The sequence below is a fragment of the Nicotiana tomentosiformis genome, chromosome 11 (assembly GCF_000390325.3).
Source record: "Nicotiana tomentosiformis chromosome 11, ASM39032v3, whole genome shotgun sequence".
Taxonomy (NCBI): domain Eukaryota; kingdom Viridiplantae; phylum Streptophyta; class Magnoliopsida; order Solanales; family Solanaceae; genus Nicotiana; species Nicotiana tomentosiformis.
The window spans coordinates 20,236,221-20,251,916 of record NC_090822.1 but is presented as its reverse complement, the minus strand read 5'-3'; the positions used below and the strand labels follow the sequence as shown (position 1 = coordinate 20,251,916).

At 35.8% G+C, this 15,696-nt stretch overlaps 1 protein-coding gene across 5 annotated transcripts; it reads left to right on the top strand.

The window, feature by feature from the left end:
• Window positions 1-8,421: 8,421 nt before the first annotated feature.
• LOC104106495 (uncharacterized) lies at window positions 8,422-14,601 on the top strand. 5 transcript variants are annotated; one of them, XM_009615054.4, is made up of 8 exons: window positions 8,422-8,800; window positions 9,592-9,676; window positions 9,887-10,013; window positions 10,863-10,976; window positions 12,467-12,665; window positions 12,756-12,801; window positions 13,648-13,723; window positions 14,160-14,601. In XM_009615054.4, exons 2-8 carry the CDS (start codon window positions 9,620-9,622, stop codon window positions 14,426-14,428), a joined length of 888 nt encoding a protein of 295 aa, XP_009613349.1. In that variant the 5' UTR covers window positions 8,422-8,800; window positions 9,592-9,619; the 3' UTR covers window positions 14,429-14,601. The 5 variants fall into 5 exon arrangements, with proteins under 5 accessions (XP_009613349.1, XP_009613352.1, XP_009613351.1 ...); XM_009615057.4 differs by having other exon boundaries at window positions 8,432-8,550; XM_009615056.4 differs by having other exon boundaries at window positions 8,445-8,640.
• The last annotated feature ends 1,095 nt before the right edge of the window (window positions 14,602-15,696 follow it).

Here is a 15,696-nt window from a genome sequence, read left to right as displayed (position 1 = left end):
TACTTTTTATAAATTTGGTATATATCACTGTCACGACCCGAAATTTTCCATCTTCAGGATCGTAATGGCGCCTAACATTTCACTTGCTAGGCAAGCCAACATTAAAATAGTCTTAACCATTTTTTAAGTAAATTAAATTAAATAGAAGTCAATTACTGAAATAAAGTGCGGAAGACCATAAATACCGAATTATCAAAATACATCCCCTAATCTGGTGTCACAAGTGCACGAGCTATTATAATAATACAATCAAAGGTCTGAATAAAATTCAAGTTGTTTGAAATATAATACACAACTAAGATAAGATAGAAGGGGACTTCAGAACTGCGAACGATGTGCAGTTATACCTCAAGTCTCCTCTGAGTAGCTAAATCTAAGCACGTCTATGGTACGCCGCTGGGACCAACTCTAAAATCTGCACAAGGAGTGTAGAGTATAGTATGAGTACAACCGATCTCATGTACTCCGTAATTGTCGAGCCTAACCTAGACGAAGTAGTGACGGGCTATGATAGGACACATACGTAAATAACCCATACAAGTATATACATATACGAAACAACAATAACACAATAAATAATAATAAATAACAACAATCCCCGAGAAACGGTGTTCAATATATGTTATATACCTCTAAAACCTAATATTTTACCCATATACGCAGTGTATTTTTCAACGAAGGGTGGTCAGTTACCAGAGTGTAGCCTCCCCCTTGCTACCAAGTGCCAATATATTCAATGGCTAACTTGTTAAACATCCAAATGTATATAAAGTTAATTACTTTTCTATTTATTCTTCTTCAAGAGTATTAGATAGTTGTTCTCATTGGGTCCTTGTAACTAACACAAGACTTGTTTTTTTGTTTTTTTTCTCTTTTGAAAGTCTTGTAACTATGGTCTGTTTATCTTAGCACTATCTTTGTGTTGAGAACTTGCTCTTTCTATTAATAAGATCTATTACCCTCTAAAAATTTTATGTTCTGGTTGGCTTCTTTGCGTATTTGGTTTTTTAATTTTTTGAATCCCTTTGGCAAACATCCTGGCTCCGCCACTAGCGGTTTTATACCTCTTCTCCTCCCTCCTTGCATTGTCTCTTCTGGGTCATATTCTAATGAGATTGCATCAGAGCTAACTTCTTCTTTCCTCCATTTTTTTGGGTTAGTTAGCATTTTGTTTTCACGTTCTAATTTACACCCTGATGTCTGTTTCTTTGTTATATATCACTAATGTTTTATCTTGGGTCTATAATACAAAGTAACGGGGAGATTGACGAGGAAATCGCACATCGTATAGGTGCGGGGTGGTTGAAATAGAGGCTCGCTTCTTGTATTTTATGTAACAGGAATGTGCCACCTATACTTATGGGTAAGTTCTATAAAGCGGTAGTTAGACCGGCCATGTTGTATGGAGCCGAGTGTTGGCCAGTTAAGAAATCTCATGCTCAGAAGATGAAAGTAGCAGAAATGAGTATGTTGAGATGGATGTGTGGGCATACCAGAAAAGACAAGATTAGGAATGAATATATTAGGGACAAAGTGGGTGTGTCTTATGTGGAAGATAAGTTGCGAGAATCGATGCTGAGATGGTTCGGTTATGTGAAGAGGAGAGACTCTGATGCCCCCGTTAGGAGGTGCGAGAGGTTGCCCATGGCGAGTCAGAGGAGGAATAGAGGGAGGCCTAAAAAGAACTAGGGTGAGGTGATTAGGCCGGACATGACTCTCCAGCTTACCGAGGACATGACTCTCGATAGAAAGGTGTGTAGGTCGGGAATTAGGGTGGCGGATTGATAGATAGTCTAGGGTTTCGCCATGTGTGTCATTATTAGCAGTGGGATTGGCTCTATTATTGTAGTTTCATACCCCTAGATCTCTGTCATTACTTGTTTTATTTGTTTCCATGGTCTCATTACCTTGTTGTTGCTATTGTTTCCTTATTGCTCCATTTTTAATGTTCTTGAGACGAGGGTCTTTTGGAAACAACCTCTCTATCTTCATAAGGTAGGGGTAAGGTCTGTGTACGCACTACCCTCTCCAAACCCCACTTGTGTGATTTCACTGGGTTTTTTTTTGTTGTTGTTGTTGTAGAATAGATTAGGTTGATAAGTTAGTGAAATTATATGATTTCTATCTCCTGAACAATACAGTAAAAAAAAATTAATATAAAAATATTTGATATGATGATCATTACAAATATCTTCTTGACATCTTTGATGGTTTTGTTTCAAAATACTGGAAGCTAACATTATGTTAGAATTTTAGTGACATCTTTTCCCTTTAGTATTCGGATATATGCTTTTATCCAATAGATAACTATGTAGATACGACTGCATTAGCATTATGATCTAAAGCCCACAAATGCAGATGAATACTATTTGCTCCTAAGATCATAATGCATTTACATTATGAATACTAAATTAGTTACAGTATCATCATAGCACCAATCGGCATATGACATAACCGAATAATTAAAACCAAACCAAGCTTATTCAAATTTGAATTTGATTGTACTATTTTAAACCGAAAATCAAAAAACTAAAACTGAAAAATACAAAATCAAACCGAAAAACCGAATGCACCCTTCTTTTATTTGTATTAAATCCCTAATTTCAAAGTTAAAAGATATAAAAAAAAACTCTCAAAGTAAAAAAAGTTAGATGAGCACTGGTTCTTGCTTCTTGCCGCTGCTTGCTGCTCGTCTTCTCGTCCTTACCTCGTCAGTCGCTTCTTCGGTCGTGGGTTCCCCGGTAAGTTCCTTTTATGTTTTTTGTTTTGTTTATGGTTTCGGAATTTCCTCCGGTTTAGCGAGGTCATGAGCCTGAATAAGAAGGTTTGGAGGCTGAGAATTATAAGGTGGAAGGCTAGGTAGCCGAGCATTGTCCTTGCTTGTTTCAGTGGTTTTAATGCATTTCTCAGTGTTAGTCTTGTATTTTCTTATTATTAGATTTCTGTTATTACTTACTGTTTCTTTCACTTTGGTTTTCTGTTTCGTTTGCTGGTATTGTTGCTTGTTGTTACTCCTTTCTTTCGAGCCGAGCGTCTTTCGAAAACAACCTCTCTTAACTTCTTAATGCAGAGTAGGTGTGCCTACACTCTAACAAGTGTAATTACAGTGGAATTATTGTTGTTGTTATTTATGGTTTAGGAATTTTGGTAAATGAGTTGCTTGGAATTACAGTAAGCATTGTGTTTTTCTTAGATATTGATGAATTTCGAGTTGGAGCTTGAAAGAGATGGGATGGGTGTCTGTTACACAGTTGTGTGGGGCTTTAGATGTTACTGAAGTTTCAAAAGAGGGGCTTTGCTTATTTTAAACTTTGTTCATGAAAAATAGATATTTTTTTATTTGTTTTGTAAATAAATGGTGTCAATCATATTATTGGCCAGTGAAACTGAAAATTATAGACTATTTGGCTATCCTGGCCTTGAGTTCGAGAAATCGAGATAGATAAATGCTTCAGAATTGCCCTCTGCCAAGCAATGGCGAAGCTAGGAATTCCCCAAGGGTGTTTAAACTTGAAAGAAGTAAAAGAAATCCCCGAGAAACGGTATTCAATATATGTTATATACCTCTAAAACTTAATATTTTACCCATATACGCAGTGTATTTTTCAACGAAGGGTGGTCAGTTACCAGAGTGTAGCCTCGCCCTTGCTACCAAGTGCCAATATATTCAATGGCTAACTTGTTAAACATCCAAATGTATATAAAGTTAATTACTTTTCTATTTATTCTTCTTCAAGAGTATTAGATAGTTGTTCTCATTGGGTCCTTGTAACTAACACAAGACTTGTTTTTTTTGTTTTTTTTCTCTTTTGAAAGTCTTGTAACTATGGTCTGTTTATCTTAGCACTATCTTTGTGTTGAGAACTTGCTCTTTCTATTAATAAGATCTATTACCCTCTAAAATTTTTATGTTCTGGTTGGCTTCTTTGCGTATTTGGTTTTTTAATTTTTTGAATCCCTTTGGCAAAAATTCTGGCTCCGCCACTGGCGATTTTATACCTCTTCTCCTCCCTCCTTGCATTGTCTCTTCTGGGTCTTATTCTAATGAGATTGCATCAGAGCTACCTTCTTCTTTCCTCCATTTTTTTTGGGTTAGTTAGCATTTTGTATTCACGTTCCAATTTACACCCTGATGTCTGTTTCTTTGTTATATATCACTAATGTTTTATCTTGGGTCTATAATATAAAGTAACGGGGAGATTGACGAGGAAGTCGCACATCGTATAGGTGCGGGGTGGTTGAAATGGAGGCTCGCTTCTTGTGTTTTGTGTAACAGGAATGTGCCACCTATACTTATAGGTAAGTTCTATAAAGCGGTAGTTAGACCGGCCATGTTGTATGGAGCCGAGTGTTGGCCAGTTAAGAAATCTCATGCTCAGAAGATGAAAGTAGCAGAAATGAGTATGTTGAGATGGATGTGTGGGCATACCAGAAAAGACAAGATTAGGAATGAATATATTAGGGACAAAGTGGATGTGTCTTATGTGGAAGATAAGTTGCGAGAATCGATGCTGAGATGGTTCGGTTATGTGAAGAGGAGAGACTCTGATTCCCCCGTTACGAGGTGCGAGAGGTTGCCCATGGCGAGTCAAAGGAGGAATAGAGGGAGGCCTAAGAAGAACTAGGGTGAGGTGATTAGGCAGGACATGACTCTCCAGCTTACCGAGGACATGACTCTCGATAGAAAGGTGTGTAGGTCGGGAATTAGGGTGGTGGATTGATAGATAGTCTAGGGTTTCGCCATGTGTGTCATTATTAGCAGTGGGATTGGCTCTATTATTGTAGTTTCATACCCCTAGATCTCTATCATTACTTGTTTTATTTGTTTCCATTGTCTCATTACCTTGTTGTTGCTATTGTTTCCTTATTGCTCCATTTTTAATGTTCTTGAGCCGAGGGTCTTTTGAAAATAACCTCTTTATCTTCATAAGGTAGGGGTAAGGTCTGTGTATGCACTACCCTTCCAAAACCCCACTTGTGTGATTTCACTGGGTTTTTTTTTTTTTTGTTGTTGTTGTAGAATAGATTAGGTTGATAAGTTAGTGAAATTATATGATTTCTATCTCCTGAACAATACAGTAAAAAAAATTAATATAAAAATATTTGATATGATGATCATTACAAATTTCTTCTTGACATCTTTGATGGTTTTGTTTCAAAATACTGGAAGCTAACATTATGTTAGAATTTTAGTGACATCTTTTCCCTTTAGTATTCGGATATATGCTTTTACCGAATAGATAACTATGTAGATACGACTGCATTAGCATTATGATCTAAAGCCCACAAATGCAGATGAATACTATTTGCTCCTAAGATCGTAATGCATTTACATTATGAATACTAAATTAGTTACAGTATCATCATAGCACCAATCGGCATATGACATAACCGAATAATTAAAACCAAACCAAGCTTATTCAAATTTGAATTTGATTGTACTATTTTAAACCGAAAATCGAAAAACTAAAACTGAAAAATACAAAATCAAACCGAAAAACCGAATGCACCCTTCTTTTATTTGTATTAAATCCCTAATTTCAAAGTTAAAAGATATTAAAAAAAAACTCTCAAAGTAAAAAAAGTTAGATGAGCACTGGTTCTTGCTTCTTGCCGCTGCTTGCTGCTCGTCTTCTCGTCCTTACCTCGTCAGTCGCTTCTTCGGTCGTGGGTTCCCCGGTAAGTTCCTTTTATGTTTTTTGTTTTGTTTATGGTTTCGGAATTTCCTCCGGCTTAGCGAGGTCATGAGCCTGAATAAGAAGGTTTGGAGGCTGAGAATTATAAGGTGGAAGGCTAGGTAGCCGAGCATTGTCCTTGCTTGTTTGAGTGGTTTTAATGCATTTCTCAGTGTTAGTCTTGTATTTTCTTATTATTAGATTTCTGTTATTACTTATTGTTTCTTTCACTTTGGTTTTCTGTTTCGTTTGCTGGTATTGTTGCTTGTTGTTACTCCTTTCTTTCGAGCCGAGCGTCTTTCGAAAACAACCTCTCTTAACTTCTTAATGCAGAGTAGGTGTGCCTACACTCTAACAAGTGTAATTACAGTGGAATTATTGTTGTTGTTATTTATGGTTTAGGAATTTTGGTAAATGAGTTGCTTGGAATTACAGTAAGCATTGTGTTTTTCTTAGATATTGATGAATTTCGAGTTGGAGCTTGAAAGAGATGGGATGGGTGTCTGTTACACAGTTGTGTGGGGCTTTTGATGTTACTGAAGTTTCAAAAGAGGGGCTTTGCTTATTTTAAACTTTGTTCATGAAAAATAGATATTTTTTCATTTGTTTTGTAAATAAATGGTGTCAATCATATTATTGGCCAGTGAAACTGAAAATTATAGACTATTTGGCTATCCTGGCCTTGAGTTCGAGAAATCGAGATAGATAAATGCTTCAGAATTGCCCTCTGTCAAGCAATGGCGAAGCTAGAAATTCCCCAAGGGTGTTTAAACTTGAAAGAAGTAAAAGAAATTCCCGAGAAACGGTGTTCAATATATGTTATATACCTCTAAAACCTAATATTTTACCCATATACGCAGTGTATTTTTCAACGAAGGGTGGTCAGTTACCAGAGTGTAGCCTCGCCCTTGCTACCAAGTGCCAATATATTCAATGGCTAACTTGTTAAACATCCAAATGTATATAAAGTTAATTACTTTTCTATTTATTCTTCTTCAAGAGTATTAGATAGTTGTTCTCATTGGGTCCTTGTAACTAACACAAGACTTGTTTTTTTTGTTTTTTTTCTCTTTTGAAAGTCTTGTAACTATGGTCTGTTTATCTTAGCGCTATCTTTGTGTTGAGAACTGCTCTTTCTATTAATAAGATCTATTACCCTCTAAAATTTTTATGTTCTGGTTGGCTTCTTTGCGTATTTGGTTTTTTAATTTTTTGAATCCCTTTGGCAAAAATCCTGGCTCCGCCACTGGCGGTTTTATACCTCTTCTCCTCCCTCCTTGCATTGTCTCTTCTGGGTCTTATTCTAATGAGATTGCATCAGAGCTACCTTCTTCTTTCCTCCATTTTTTTTGGGTTAGTTAGCATTTTGTTTTCACGTTCTAATTTACACCCTGATGTCTGTTTCTTTGTTATATATCACTAATGTTTTATCTTGGGTCTATAATACAAAGTAACGGGGAGATTGACGAGGAAGTCGCACATCGTATAGGTGCAGGGTGGTTGAAATGGAGGCTCGCTTCTTGTGTTTTGTGTAACAGGAATGTGCCACCTATACTTATGGGTAAGTTCTATAAAGCGGTAGTTAGATCGACCATGTTGTATGGAGCCGAGTAATGGCCAGTTAAGAAATCTCATGCTCAGAAGATGAAAGTAGCAGAAATGAGTATGTTGAGATGGATGTGTGGGCATACCAAAAAAGACAAGATTAGGAATGAATATATTAGGGACAAAGTGGGTGTGTCTTATGTGGAAGATAAGTTGCCAGAATCGATGCTGAGATGGTTCGGTTATGTGAAGAGGAGAGACTCTGATGTCCCCGTTAGGAGGTGCGAGAGGTTGCCCATGGCGAGTCAGAGGAGGAATAGAGGGAGGCCTAAGAAGAACTAGGGTAAGGTGATTAGGCAGGACATGACTCTCCAGCTTACCGAGGACATGACTCTCGATAGAAAGGTGTGTAGGTCGGGAATTAGGGTGGTGGATTGATAGATAGTCTAGGGTTTCGCCATGTGTGTCATTATTAGCAGTGGGATTGGCTCTATTATTGTAGTTTCATACCCCTAGATCTCTGTCATTACTTGTTTTATTTGTTTCCATTGTCTCATTACCTTGTTGTTGCTATTGTTTCCTTATTGCTCCATTTTTAATGTTCTTGAGCCGAGGGTCTTTTGGAAACAACCTCTTTATCTTCATAAGGTAGGGGTAAGGTCTGTGTATGCACTACCCTTCCAAAACCCCACTTGTGTGATTTCACTGGGTTTTTTTTTTGTTGTTGTTGTAGAATAGATTAGGTTGATAAGTTAGTGAAATTATATGATTTCTATCTCCTGAACAATACAGTAAAAAAAATTAATATAAAAATATTTGATATGATGATCATTACAAATTTCTTCTTGACATCTTTGATGGTTTTGTTTCAAAATACTGGAAGCTAACATTATGTTAGAATTTTAGTGACATCTTTTCCCTTTAGTATTCGGATATATGCTTTTACCGAATAGATAACTATGTAGATACGACTGCATTAGCATTATGATCTAAAGCCCACAAATGCAGATGAATACTATTTGCTCCTAAGATCGTAATGCATTTACATTATGAATACTAAATTAGTTACAGTATCATCATAGCACCAATCGGCATATATAAAAATTTATAATTTATTACTTGAAAATCTTCTTTTGAAAGTTATTCAGAATTTGCGAATTTATTAATATATAGATAACAAAGTAGAAAATAGGGAAAAAAAAAGATTTTTGCGGGGCAGGGCAGGGCGGGGCGGGTTTATGCAGATCGAATCGGGGGGGTTGAAATTTTTGCAGGTTAAGCCCGGTCCTGCACCCACCCCACCACGCCCACTGTCATCCCTACACCAGAGGTTAAAATTGTTGAAATTATGGAGCTCTTAAATCTTGAAACACATCTGCACAAGACTTGAAAACTTGTTTATTTGCTTCTCAAGTTAAGGGTGGGATGAGCTTTTTCTTCAACGAAATACACTAAAAGTAACTTGTGAAGCAAAATTGGTGAAGAATATTTTAATCTTTTTAGTTTCTTATATGGAGGATGAAGTTTTTGAAAGTGTACCTAATTCAAAATATGTCAAGTCATCAAATACAATTATAATGGTAATGTTAATATTCATATGCTGTATGTAAGTGGTTCGTTACTTTATAAATATATACTGAATATCGTTCCCGTTCCTTGGTTTGGTTATTAATGTTTATTATGAAAATTAGATATCTTTATCGAGTGTGTCATTGCTAGTCTTTGTAATTTGGGTTTGTGTCCATGTAATAGTACTTAGACAATTTAGGGCATAGAAGTTCGAATCTGATGTGTTGATCAGTTTCTTCACTTTGAAAGTGCGACAATTGTTTTTCATATATAGTTACTGTGATAGATTAGAGGATGGATACAACGTGCATCTAGTACCACTCCGTTTTGTTATCCTTCTTTTTCACGGGTTTTATTTTGCATTTGATGTTATGGAAAGACACCTGCTATGATTTTTCCGGTTTATGCATTTCAGTTATTTACAACTTATAAATCTGGAAATAATATGTGATAGACTTTTGATATGTAAACTTTTAGGATTGTAGTTGACTGTTTTGTTGCTAATACTGAATAGTTCATGATCTGAACCAACCTTTGTATTTAACAAATAAATAGCCACTACTATGTTTAAATAAGATATGTTTTCTATGAGAAATTCTTATTATTAGGCTATTCTTATATGAACCTGCAAATATGTATCATTATCTACTTTACAAATGCAACCTCTCAGTCCTAGCAAACAGCGGTCTGTTGGTTCTTATTGTATGTTCTTGGCCGTCTTCTTTTCTAACTGTAGTGATATTGAATTTATAGTTGTGTATGCTCTTTGCACTAGCTAAATGAAGAAATGTTCTACTTGTAGGCCATAAAGAGAAGTCAACTTCAACAATATGGACCTCAAACCGTTCAAATTAGACATTGATGAGCTTATAAATGAGTTTGGCAAGGTACTAATATGCCTGTTTTTTCCCTTAATTTAAGCATAGTTTAGATCTATTTATTTATCTTGCAACAACAATTACGCCTCAGTCCCAAGCAAGTTGGGGTTGGCGATATAAATCCTCATTCCTTTCATTGAGCTCAACTCGTCGTCATCATCTATTCATTTATCTTGTACTTTTCATAATTGTTCATACCAGTAATATGGTGTTTTATAGGGTGGATCTCCTAGTTTTGCAGAAATGAAGAAAGTGTGGGTTTCTAAAAAGTTCTCCTATATTTTTGAGGCCAGTCCCTCTAAAGATCAGGCATGCTTTGTGCAATCACTCTATGCCTACTGTAGTGGTATGTCTAAATGTTTTCTATTTTACCTTTTTGTTAGTTTTCCTAATTTAACATATTTTAGCTTCATCCGGAGAGAATGATTCTGATTATTGTGGCATACACACACTTATATGTAAAAAACCTTCTACCTTTAATGTGAAACCTAACCAATGTAGGTGCATGGAACTGTAGGAATGTTGAGAAATGTCACCTATCCCCCCCCCCCCCCCCAACACACACACACACAAAAAAAAGTTGGAAAACATTACAGCACTGAAGTAGCAGTAGATTTGTATTATTTGTCTTTTGCTCAACAGAACTGAAGTCAATCTTGTGTTCAAGTGAACACCATTTTGCTTATTTATTTTTATAAATGACCTTTGATTTATTTGATTGCTAAATATGATGCATTCCATGTGCTACTATAACCAAATTTTACCTGCTTATCAGTCGATGAGTGGCAATGTGAAGGGTCACAAACTAAGAGAAGCACGAACTCTTTAAAGATTTTTCCAAATCACGATTTCTAAGAGAAATATAGAAACCTTGAGAGATTCTTCCAAATCAATTCAGACATTTCATTTTGTTCTAATATTCTCTCCCTCATCATCATATGCTCTTGTAAATGTCGATAGATAGCACAGTAAAATGTGTAAAATTTTGGCTCTGACACCAAAAAAAGCCTTGAAAGTGATTTTAGTATTTGGAGAGATATCACTAATGTAGTGAATGTGAGTGCATCCTTAAATTCTTTTTCTGATGTTTCTCTTCTCTTAAATTTCGATGAGAGAGCTGTCATACTAGTGTAAGATTTTCACCTTATCCTGTGGCTGATATTTTCCTGCTTTGGACTAACCGAATGCATTGCAGGTTACATGGTGTCTACTCATTCTCTTTTGAGTAGACTGGGTGGGCTTTATTCCCTGTACTGCCTTTTTGAGACGCAGCCATTCAAGCCTCCTTTCAAGATTTATATATCTCTAGGTATATATGTACCATCTTTTAAACATGATATGTCATGAAACACTGCTTCTTATATGATGATTCTCTCTCGATGCCCGATGGTGCAGTTTTGGTCTTATGAGATGAGACAATTAAAGGTTACGATCGAATCTTAACAAAAAACATTAGAATCAAACCTGAATCAGTCACTTCACTGATTGAGTTGCAAATTTCTTTCTTTGTGATGGCGCTGTCTGGAGCATATATCATCATGGATACTTTCTAGATTTCTGTTTCAAAATATGTTCCTGGAACTCCACAAGATTAATGTTGTATATCAGATGAATTATTGTAACATGTATATGTAAATCAAATGAATAGCTCTAGTAAGGATGTTAAGTCATAGTTTACTCATACTTTAAGTAGGTTGCTTTAGCTCTTTGAAGAGTTCTCCAAACATGTAATTGGACTATCAAGTATATATTTTGCTGGTTATGTGGATGGAATTGGACCACTATTAGGTGTTCACCATTGTTGCTTCGACTGATGTGTTAAACCTTTTCTTGGTTTAGCTTTGAGGACATTAACCTGTATAATTGGAATCACAGGTGGGTCAACACTCTATTCAGTTTTCTCATCAAATCATAATAATAAATGAGGCATAAGAAGTCAGGAATTCTTGAGTAATTAGTGAAAAATTAAAATCTAGGTGAGGAATATGTTGATGCTACTAAGATACCAATCACAATACCACCTCGTACTGTCATTTTGCTAAAAAAATCTTAAATGGCAGTTTTAATTTCATTTGAAGAACAGGTTGTGTTTCAACAACAACAACCACCCAGTAGAATCCCACTATTGGGGTCTGGGGAGGGTAGAGTGTACGCAGACCTTACCCCTACCCCGAGGGATAGAGAGGCTGTTTTCATTAGGTTGTGTTTCATTTGTCCAAAATCAACAGGACTTCCAATTAAATCTTCCTTTGATGCCAAATGATCTCCTTCTCTCTATCATTTCTCAAACTACCTCTTGACAACACTTAATTCAGGGAAAGCCATGCATCCTCAGTTTCACCTTCAGAAATACCCCATTGAACAATATATGTTTTCAACTATAATTTGCAAGTTCAATATATGTTCCTTGGCACTTCTAGAACTGGTTCACCATAATTTATGTTCCTGATATATGGCACAGCATCAGCCTTATTTAAATGAAGTATGACATTCTATTCATATTCCTTTAGTTGTAGATCTTTGAGGATATAAAAATTTGTATTTTTGTGGGTGCGTAGCCGATGTAATTCTTCTAATCTAGCAGTACCAATCAGAGAAGAAATGTCCCTCTGGAAGACCTTCTGGTGTTATTTGGGGATTCCTTAAATTAATATTTGGAGATTCGAAACTCTTACTTTGGCTAGTGTTTGTTTGCAAAAATTGGCAAGTGTCTAATTGCCGATATAGTTTACTGTGCAACTGTCAGTAGCTTTTGATGCTTTGTAGTTTGACCATAATTCTTTTTGTTCCGTTTGGCAGGAGACCTGAAGAATCTTCGGAACATCGTCACAGAGGCAAAGGTTAAAGGTGTTAAAGTAGTCCCTGCTTTAGTCAAACGTATGTTAGACAGAAACATGTTTCTTTTTGGGTCTGTGGATGTTAATGAGGGCTCTGCAGCTGAGAGATTAGATGAACTGACGGAAATACAAAATGCAAGTATCCGTATAGCATCCAAAAAGTATGTTACCGATACTTTTCTGGCAACCGTTTGTTATATTTCACAGCCTTCTCTATACATTCGCTCACCTTGTTTCCTTGGATGATGTAGGTTATTTGCAAATACCCGGATCGAGCACTTCACCCACATGGATATGGTATGTTTGTAAAACTCTGTTTTTTAAATTCAAAGAGAAGGGCTCTATCAATTTCCATTCTAGAATATGCTTCCAGCTGTGTGTTTTTGCCTACAGTTTCATATGGATTGATGTGACTAAATATATGGATTTGTTGAACTCAGCCACTATTTTGATGGAAATTTTGAGTAGACCTGTACTTTACTGATTTTGCAAGAAAATTGTCAGGTACAACATCAAAAATAAAAATTATAAGTAGGATTTTAGTAATTTTGGACCAATTGACTGTGTAAAACTTCTTTCATTAAATTGGTTGGATTTCTTCCATCCAAATATGATTCGTATTGTTTGCTGGAATACGAGATTGTTTCTGCTTTTGTGGGGGTCTGTGTTTGTATTTATGCAATTTAGCAAGTATTTTCAGAATAGCATAAGATTGTTCTTTTATGAATTCTTTTTTCTTGGAGTGGATGCTTAGTTTTTACCTCAGCGGTGTGATAGTTAAAAGGGCAAGTGAAAGGAAGTACTACAAAAGGAATGGACTAATCTCGAGTTGCCTGTTTGTGAGAGGAAAACAATCAATGGAGTTTTTTTTTTAAAAACTTGAATAGCGCAAAAATCGTGTTAGAGGATCATTTGACCATATGATGCATTCTTATTGTTGATCAGGAGTTATTTGAATGTTGGTGTTGATCAGTATAAGCAAATTAGCTTGTTACTTGTCACTAAAAAGTGGACGAGTTAGCTTTTTGGGAGGCTGCTTTAGTGATGCAATTCCTTTCATTAGGTCTCTTGTCACTTAACCTGCTATTGCATGTCTCTTTCTTTGACTTCAGAGTGCTGAATTCGTATTCCCATTTATTCCAGGGCATGGAGCTTGAGGTGGATTTGCTTAAGCAAAAGTCAGCAGAATATGCAAGGGCCAAGGAATTAGCTATTAGAGGTAACCTCAATGAGCTTCTTAAGCTTTTAACGGAAAACATATTTTGGTCATTTTTTATTTGTTGACAGCAATATTTATGTGTTAAGTAAGGCACATTTTGATTTATTTCGAAAGGATTATCCAAGTCTGTATAATACTGGTCAAATTTTCTTCTATCTTAGAAGTATTCCGTTGCTAAAGTCAATATTTCGGTACATACTGAAGTTATCGTGAATATGTTGATGCAGTGAAGCTACCAATTAGTTCACAAACTATTGCATTCCTTTTGTTCAGAATGTATATAGGAAGTTGCAAATGAGTTAAAGTTCCCAAGATTCTCCGGCAATTGGGCACACACTAAATCCCATAAAGCTCTTTTGCATCCAAGATTTTAACTTTCCCTTTAAAGTTGAGGAGGACATCTTTTCACTTTCTTTTTTCTTTTTTCTTCTCGAAGCGGCTAGAGACATGGTGGATGTAGAAAATATAAAGCACATAACAGAGAACCAGACATTGATAGGGGATGTAGTTGAGAAGACTGCTGAGGACTGGAAAGCTCAGAAGGAATTATTCTATCAACAAACAGGCATTGACATTGTAAAGGAAGTGCAGGAAAAGTTCTCCCAACAACAAGTGGCTGAAGAGCAGGATGGCAATGAAGACTTCAGTAAGGAACTAGAAGCAGTGCTATTGTCGGAGCAAAACGAATGTGATTTTGAAGAATAAGGAGAGAACTTGTATAAAAACTGGACAATGTTTTTAGAAGGTTTGGCACTAAGTTATAAGTAATGCTTGTAAATGATTTTCGCAGCTACATGAAAGAGCTTGCAGCTTCTAATACTCTCCTGTATATTGAACATTTTCCAGAAATGGGATAGGCACATGAAAAATTTTGTTCCTTTTTTTCTGCTTCACTATTTCAGTTTGATCCAGAAAGGAAGGAAGTTTTGCATGCATATAGATAAGATGAATGTTTCCAGTTTTTCTATCGGTATTGAACCTTGTCGCTCTCCTTTCTTTCCTCGCGAGCACGAAGCACACCAACGGGCATATGTTGCAGGATTTTACTGTGTTTTTTTGTGCTCAAGGCTAAAGCCTGGCTGGAAATTTTTAGATTTGAAGATTGTTAAGGACGTATGTAAAGAGAAAAAGATGTCTTCTTGTTGAAAGCAAATGAAGTTCAAAAAACTTGCACGTCCTGGGTTATGATAAAAAGTTTAAAGAAGAATTAAGCTAAATAAGCTTCCTCAATTATTTAAACTAAAAATAGCCGGTGAATCAACAACAACATATCCAGTATTATCCCATATCGTAGAATTTGGGGAGGGTAGTGTGTACGTAGACCTTACCCTACCTTGTGAGGATAGAGAGACTGTTTTCAATAGATCCTCGGCTCAGAAAAGCATAAGCATTACATTAATGAAAATATAGACAAGGGACAGTACCAAAAAATCATATAAAAACAGAATAAAACAACAAGACAGTAATGTGATCAACAATGAAAGAAAATAGCTGGTGAATGTATAATCTATTTATATATATATATATATATATATATATATATATATATATATATATATATTATCATTTATAATAAGTGTATAATCTATGTATATCGTCTAGAAAATAAAATTATGATGTTTGAGCTAGTGTTGGCGATTCAGTTAATGTCATCTTTAACCAAAGAAACTTAGTTTCTTAACATATTACTATTACTACTGCTCAGGGGCGTATGTAGCATATACATGACAGATTTAACTGAATCCATAACTTTCGATACGCAGCATAAATTTATGTGTAAAATGTACTAACATTGCAACAAATAGTAAATTTGAACCCATAACTTTAAAAATATAATGAGTTCAATACTAAAAATCGTAAAGGCTAAACTCATAAAGTTTAAATCTTGTACCCGCCTCCGCTACTACTTGTTATAAGAACATAGGCACTGCTCCGTCAACATGTGTGCTCCCCTGGAATTACCAAATTATCGA